Source organism: Anarhichas minor, unplaced genomic scaffold, assembly GCF_050575085.1.
Source record: "Anarhichas minor isolate MPS153535 unplaced genomic scaffold, ASM5057508v1 ptg000011l, whole genome shotgun sequence".
NCBI classification, from domain to species: Eukaryota; Metazoa; Chordata; class Actinopteri; order Perciformes; family Anarhichadidae; genus Anarhichas; species Anarhichas minor.
The window spans coordinates 6,677,243-6,685,336 of NW_027466457.1; the positions used below are offsets into that span (position 1 = coordinate 6,677,243).

Below are 8,094 nucleotides of genomic sequence, written 5' to 3' on the forward strand. Positions count from 1 at the left end.
CCATTCAAGAATATGTATTAGACACAACAAACCGATAAGCTTGTAGCTGCAGTACAAGGTTAAGTATTTTAATGCATGGAAGGAGGACAAAGACAATCAAAGTGAAATACTTCCTAAATAGTTTTGTTTTCTAATCTAAAAAATATTGCAGAATAGACCCTAAATTTGTTTTTTTAGAAATGTCCCAACATCAAAACAGCTGCTTATTTCAGAGTTGATTAAATTGTTCGTGTGTCGATACAGCCAAGGAAATTTATCTCAGTGTTTTATGTAACTCCTCTATACCTTGAGCAGCTGATGCGTCATAAAATGGTCAGACACAACCATACATGCTGTATTTTAGTCCATGTGTCATCTAAAGCAGTATCTACCTCTTTTCTTGCACTTTCCATTCTCCTAAAATAAAAAGATTAACTCGGACAGCTAGATTAGACCGCTGGCCTACTTCAATTGACCAGCTTATCTTTTCTCACAATCACACAAAAATGATCATAACAACAGGACTTATTGGGTCAAATATATTCATTGAAATGAATCACAAATTAAGGCAATAATGCTCTTCTTCGTCAGCTACTTCTTTTCAGCGACGGCCTTCCTTGAAACCGTTTTGTTGGTGTTTGCATATTTATGTCGATCATTTCTGAAACAAAACAAAGTGTTACTTATTTTAATGAATACAACCATGATTATGTTTTCGTCAGTAATGTTAACACCAAACAAATGTGAACCTTAACGTCGTTAGATGTACCTGCTCATTTTGGTTTTGTTTCTGCATCCCAGTCCTCCTTCCCAGTGGCTGGTGCGTGCACCTCTAGTCATCATGCTTCCACAGGTGACGCAGGGCTTTCCATTGCAATATGGCTGCGACGACAAACACGTAAAAAATGTTTCCGTTCAGAAGTAAAACATGAGCCTTATACATTAATGCTTCCCACACAGACCTCGATGCTCTTTGCTAGTTGTTGATTTGGGATATTACACCAGTCAATAAGCGTACAAGCCAATTCACTCGGGATGAATAAAGTGTCTTCTTGCCTCTGTGGCTAAAATGTCTTTAGCTCACCTGTTCTTTGGCACAGTAGCCACAGATCATCCTGTTGGCCAGTTCCATGGGGTGGTCCTGGTCCTGATCATGGCACACATCACAGGGGTAAGCACGTCCACAGCAGGGAAACCTGAGGGCAGACAGTGGCACGAAGCTTTCACAATACTCTACATGTTCTTCTCAGAGACGTGAGAAAGTGATGGGACACAGAGACGGTGGTACCTCAGCCAACGATGGCTCTGTTTGTAATGTTTGCATCCTCCTTTGTCCGGCAGCGGCTTCCCTTTTTGCACAGCAGGATCTCTTATCGTCCTGTGATTAACAGCACAGGCACTTGGACCTGCAAAAAGGAAAAAAAACGATATATTGGTCTTTCTGATCTGTTTAGGTACAGTAAACATTTCACTTTGCGGACGTATAAATGCTCATGTGTGAAGTTGTCCATGCACTGTGTGGCTTTTTCAATATTAAATAATGTGAGGTAACATTGGTGAGAGAACAAACTGTGCCAGATCTTAAACCTTTGCTGATCCCTTTAATAGCAAATGTGGGTGACCTGTTTTGTTGGCGCGTGGCTGAATGTACTGGAATCTTGTGCTCTCGGCCAGAATACTGAGCTTGCCGTGGCAGTGTTCACAATTAAACTCCTGTGTTTGACCATAGGAAAGGTTCTGGTGAGAATTAAAAGACAGAAAAAAAGCAATTTCAGAGAAGGCCAGAGCTAAAAAAAACAGACAAAACAGATTAGGCAGTATTAGGCAGGACTGTGTTTCATCACCGGCACAGGGCCTTCCTGGGAGCAGCTAAGGCAGCCCACAATGAGTTCACAGTCCTGAAGCACGAGGTCAGCAGGCACAGCGTTGTGAAGGTCCAGGTATCCCAGGACGTCGCTGTAATGGTGCAGCATGCAGGGCCTGAACGCAGCAGTGATGCTTGCGCTGCACTTTTCACACTGAGCTGTGCAGGGTGTCCTCCCAGTCAGGGACAGGTCTGCAGTTACCTTACACCTGCAGAATGCACACAAACAGTCAAGCTTTGAGACGAGTGTCGTTCGACGTAAACAAACTCTAATTGGTGACGTGGATGTGACATTTAACTCGTTTTCCTCACCGGCTACATTGAAGACAGACAGTGATTTGTTGGGCCACTACTGTGGCTGTGTTCTCTCCCATCCTCAGGCCCAGCAGCTTCATCTCTGTGCCTCTGCGGGGATCGCTGATCCTAATGTTCTCCACCAGATGACTGGCTTCCTCCTCCTCCTCCTCCTCCTCTTCCTGCCCTTCATCACAACCTGGACCCTCCTGCTGCACCAACGTCCCTCCCTCCATTGTCCTCGTGCCCTCTGTCTCGTCCAGTTTTCCATCATCACTGACATTCTCATCTGCATCAGCAGCGGTGTCAGAAGAATGATCGTTCCCAGATTTTTCACACATCGTTGCCTGGAGCTCCTGGTACGGTATGAACTGCAATCCAGCCTTTTCTAAATCAACGTCTTTTTTCAACTGCAAAAAAATATCCAAGAGAGGATCGTTGAGCGTTAAAAAGCATTTATTTACAGGTAATTTCGTAGATTCCAAAAGGAAAGCACACAATTCACAATCTAGTGCAAGTCGCAGCCTCACCTGCCGGGCTCCTTCCGTGAACAGTCTCTCCATGCTACGATCTAGCCAGCGAAGAAAAGGCCGGAAGAGCAGCTCTACCTTTCCCAGAAGCTGATTGGTCGCATGCTTGGCTTGAAGCCACTCCAGTGACGCTTGCTGTACATGTCTATTTAGCACGAGATTTATATAAGATATATATATATATATATATATATATATATATATATATATGAATATCAACACCAATGATACTAAACATTAAATGTCTAAAATAACCTGTACATGCTTTTACCTGGCCATTACTGGTGGAAGCTCCTGGTCCAACGGTATGTCCAATGTCAAAATCTAAGAAAGTGAATCAAGATGATAAGGATGGCAACCATTTCCTGTATAGTATATCACAGAACCTGTCATGTAAATGGGAGCAGTGGGCTTTACCTCGTTGGGGTAACTGTCTGGGAAGCTCACCATGATGTCGACTTCTTTCAGGTCGAAAGGCTGTAAGTTCAAATGCAGGGTAAGTATGTTTCCAGATAATATTGTCGGTGAATCTACTAACTAAACCAAAGCATTGGTTCATTCGGGATTTAAAGTAGAAACTTGTGGATTATGGCTTTAACAATGCTGATAAAATGGATTAATAGTTGTGATTCTGCAGTAATGTCCATTCAGTTAAATAGCTGGCTGTTGTGCCCTGTACTGGGGTTTAGTGGCTAATACACTTGCTCAAGTTCCCCAATTATAACTGAGCTGTACTGTATTATAGAAATAATATGTGGGTGGATTTTTTCGCTCTAAACTCTCAGAGGAGAAGAGGAGAAAGAAATGCTCACCCAGTCTGGATCAGTGGCCTCCACAGTCAGCCTGTAGTAAGTAACTTTGCCATCACTACGTTCCTGAATAATCAGCTGATCTTTGGGAAAGCGCTTCTTCAACTGCTCGATCTCCGTGTCTCGTAGCTGCTCGGCGACATCCTCCGTCAGGTCGCACAGCTTGACCTCCTGGAGGTTGCCGGGACGGGGGACTGGCGGCATCCTCTGTGCAGGTCTTGGGTTATTGACGGGAACAGGCTGGTGATCCACCGGGGGGAACTGTGGTGGATGCCAGAAGCGACATCTGTCTTCCATGGTGCAGTGGCCTGAGAGAAAGTAGCGACAGGGGCGGCGGCTAGCTGCTGGGGCAACCCTAGAGGTACTCGGAGGAGGCCTGAGCCCCACATCCTCTCCAGGGACCTCAGAGTTTGGAGATGGGACGTATGACTGACTGTGTGTCCCGGTGGTTTTCTTCTCATGAGCTTTGGCATCATCTCTTACGTGTAGGAATCTGCATTTCTTCCCAAAATTGCAGTGTCTTCCTTGAGAGAAGAAGCGACACGGCGGCGGCTGTGTATAGAGCACAGGCTCTGATTCACCCACCTCGTCTCCCTCAGCATGCTCCATCAGTATCGACACCTGAGTAAATAAACACAGCGACACAGATTTAAATAAAAAGCTGTGAAGCACTGTTTTAGACAACGGTGTTCTTCTGACTTTGTGGCAGCTTTTTGGGAAGTCCCTTTGTGTGTTTAAACATGACAGTGTTCATACGTAGAACACTGTAGAACTAAAAGGCAATCAGTAAAAGAAGTAGTCATTTACTTTTATGTAAACACTACATGGCCGAACATATGTGGAAACAGAAAAAAAAACATTTGTGATTAATATGGGCAGTAAAATAACAATCTCCATTCTTCTGAGAAGACTTTCAACAAGATCTTTGTACCTGGATGCAGGTATTATGCTCTCATTCAGCCACGAGAGTCTTAGCAAAGTTGGGCCATAGATATATATATATATATACACACACACAACAGCTTCTCTTAAAATAAAGCCATGTCTAGAAATGGACTTTAACCACCTGTATTATTGCTCTACGTGAAGGATCTATGTGACATATTGGTAACATTTGACCCAACATGGGGCGCATTGATCACCGGATCATCTGTCATTGTTCTTCAGTACCCCCTCTTATCAATAGCGTGGCATTTTTGCGCCAATGTTAACTTTAATATGGACAGAAAAATACAAACGTTGCGAATAACCTTTTAAAGTGGCCTTACCCCGCTACCTGCCAAGCGGCTGCACCGTTTAGTGTTTCAGGAAACAGTATCGGTGCCTTTTTAACGACAGCGAAGTGCTTTGCGCCACTACGTGCGACGGTTCACACTCGGTTGGGGGGGGGGGGGGTAACAAATCCTCTCTCGTGATGTAAACAAACGAGGCTTATCGCGTGAAACGGTTATGGAGATTTTAGTTACAGACGGTCGAAACGTCCTCTGTTGTACACTGGAGATAAGTTCTGTCGCCCTCTACAGCTTGGGAGTGTGGCATCGACGTGAAGACGTTTAAAATGCATTCTTCAACTCAACACAACGACTTTAGACGTAAGACAACTTAAATGGGACCAAAGGGGCAATGTGTGGCACAGCACAATAAACAATAAACGGAATGTAGACATGATTAAATCACAGAACAACAGAGACAACAACAAAAACTCATGATCATGAAATCAAAAGAGGAAAAAAGGGCTCACCCTACCACAGCTTAAGTTGGGTTGTTGTGTTGCAGGTTGCCCTATGACACAGCTTGTTAAGCTGGGTTATAGTCATAGAAATAAATGACTTATTAAACATAGTTTGTGAGTGTCTAGAATTGCACTGAAAGTGTACGAGATGTATCCAGACAGATCTTGTCCGCCCTGGTCATGTACAGACTGCTTCATCCCCATGATCTTTCCACAGGTCTGAACAATTTGTCATCGGTCTTTTTAGTTGCTGCTCGGGAGTTTTCCATCCAATTTGTATCAGCAGATGGAGTTTGCTTCGGGGTGATGGAGTTTCCATTTTTCCGAGCGCTTGTGATACTTATCCCCCATGTTGGCTTATTAAAGGCTGAGGTGAAAAGTTCATTCCTACTACACAAGTAACATTAAGCAACTGTTCTAGACGTTCTGATCATAACAGCATTAAGCCGACATTGTTAAACCTTGAAGTGTTCGACTCTCCTGCTGAAAAACATGTGATATGATTAAAAGCTCCAGAACAGCTACTGAATGGCAATCGAGGTGAGATGTTCTTTCTTCTTTCCCACCGTAGGCCTGCTGTAGCATGTGGGCCTGTTGAAGTGCTAAGAAGTTTGAAACATCAGCACAATGAACGATGAAGGCTGTTGTACTTACTCGTATAAATTTAACATTCACTTTATATGTAGAAATATTTGTATTTTATATATTTTACACTAAATATTGGCCAGATTGTGCACTTGGTTTGCATTAAAATGGACATGCTATTAAAAGCTGTACTGCCTCAGTAAAAGTACTTAGACGCGAACAAAACAAATAAACACCACATATAATATATATTTTTAATGTGTCATTGTATTTAGTGTCATGTTTATTCTATTTTTGTCATCATGAAAAGTGTTACCGATATGTTCTTTGTGTCTGTCTCTTTAAGCACCTTTTGCTTTGCTGGTCTTTTTTATGCAAGAATAAATAATCAAAATAAGAATAAGTAGATAATAAATACTTTTCCCATAGTGAACAACCTATCACGTGGAGAGCTATCTGTTTCCAGTTACCCAGGGTGTATAAATAATGTGTTGCATTCTTGCACCCCGCTGTCACTTGATACCCCACAGTGAAGGACACACTCATGGGATAAAGTCTTTACCATAGCTACAGATTTTGACTGGAATGTCAACATTCCTCAGACATTTGTAGGACATTCACCTTGCTACTTTTACTTCAGGATGGATCTTGCAGATATCAGCGTAGATCTTTGGATAAGATGCTTAGGAGACGACTCTTTGCTGCAGCGTCTGTGGGATAGCATGAGGCTCAACTACAGAGACTATTTGACATCTCCACTCTTCCCCATTGTCCTGACTGTGTCCTCCTACTTTGTCTTGTGCATTCCTTTTCTTGTTTGCGACATCATGGGAGAAAGGTGGCCATGGGTGCAGCAATTCAAGTTGCAACCTAGCCGTCGTCCTACAGCCTCTAAACTGCTGCACTGTGCAGGCGTCACCTTGTACAACCATGCGTTTCTTGTGCTCCCAGCGTCGGTGGCCCAGTGGGCATGGAGACCGCCCGTGGACCTGCCGGACCGGGCTCCGTCCCTGCTTGAACTGATTGCTGGGGTGATAAGCAACCTCCTGCTCTTTGACTTCCAGTACTTCATCTGGCACCTGCTCCACCACAAGATCCGCTGGCTGTATGTCACTTTCCATGCCATCCATCATAACTACTCATCTCCCTTTGCTTTAGCCACTCAGTGTCTTGGCGGCTGGGAGCTGGTCACTGTGGGCTTTTGGACCACTCTGAATCCTGTGATCCTGAGATGTCACCTACTCACCACCTGGGCCTTCATGGTTTTGCATGTCTACGTTTCTATTGAGGATCACTGTGGCTATGATTTCCCCTGGTCCACATCACGCCTGATACCATTTGGCATCTATGGAGGGCCCAGCAAACATGATGTGCACCATCAGAAACCCAACACCAATTTTGCGCCACACTTTAGCCACTGGGATAAAATATTTGGCACGCATGCGGATTTCAGCTTCTCTACTGCTATGAAATAGAAGGCAACACTACTGATAGCAGCTATAGACAGAGAGCTGCGCTTCTATGTGTCTGTGTTTGTTTTCCTACAATCTACATATTCCTTTGCAAACAGATGTAGGCCTGTTGTATTGTGTTTAAAAACAACACCATCCAACAACATCTAAATAATGCTTGAATCCAACGGCCCCCAGTGTGTCTGGTTTCCTCATTTGAATGTGATCCTGAGCTTTGGACATGGCTTATGTTACAACTGTCCACTCTTTCCTTTCAGTTGGCTTTTATTTAATTTGACTGTGCGGACAAAAGGGGCAAATATAATTTGACTACGTTTCCACTTTGAATATTCATAGCAGGGTTGCCATTGGTTATACATACAATCGAGTTATATGTACATCCAAAAAAAGTGCACATATTGATGATTTAGTGATCGCTGACTGAAGATTGGTAGGTTTTCCCTTTTATTTTTCAACCATAAATCACCTTATATCTGGAATTCTACTGTGACACCGGTATCTCTTGATGTGTTTCAGGTCATGTAATCTGACCAGTGATCACAGAGTAGTGATACTGGCTGTAATGACACACTCAAAAAATGTTTTATGTATAAGGGACAACTAAGTCGAATTACACATCCACCACTAGATGTCACAAAAGTACCTCTATTGATATCACAATTAAATATGTTATATAGTCGATGCTAATAGTTAACAGAAACATATCGCATGCATCGTATTCTGGTAACTAGATCAATAATATCCTCTACATTTTGGGGTGGTTCAGCGACTTGTTTTATGGAGCTTGATGTGGTTACTGTGGTTGTGTCGGTGGCGCTGCGTCGCTGCG

General features: G+C 43.4%; 2 protein-coding genes across 3 annotated transcripts; one reads left to right on the forward strand and one right to left on the reverse strand.

Moving 5' to 3' along the window:
• Positions 1-54: 54 nt before the first annotated feature.
• On the reverse strand, positions 55-4,908 carry LOC142947468 (uncharacterized). Of its 2 annotated transcripts, none has more exons than XM_076089078.1 (12): positions 4,745-4,908; positions 3,480-4,097; positions 3,085-3,144; positions 2,939-2,991; positions 2,668-2,812; positions 2,156-2,547; positions 1,824-2,052; positions 1,602-1,716; positions 1,268-1,385; positions 1,064-1,175; positions 749-861; positions 55-640 (listed from the first exon to the last, which is right to left on the reverse strand). In XM_076089078.1, exons 2-12 carry the CDS (start codon positions 4,083-4,085, stop codon positions 571-573), a joined length of 2,013 nt encoding a protein of 670 aa, XP_075945193.1. In that variant the 5' UTR covers positions 4,086-4,097; positions 4,745-4,908; the 3' UTR covers positions 55-570. The 2 variants fall into 2 exon arrangements, with proteins under 2 accessions (XP_075945193.1, XP_075945192.1); XM_076089077.1 differs by lacking the exon at positions 4,745-4,908 and adding an exon at positions 4,543-4,675.
• Positions 4,909-6,434: 1,526 nt separating this feature from the next.
• Positions 6,435-7,268, forward strand: ch25hl1.2 (cholesterol 25-hydroxylase like 1, tandem duplicate 2). The gene has a single exon (XM_076089757.1). It carries the CDS (start codon positions 6,435-6,437, stop codon positions 7,266-7,268), a length of 834 nt encoding a protein of 277 aa, XP_075945872.1.
• Positions 7,269-8,094: the final 826 nt, after the last annotated feature.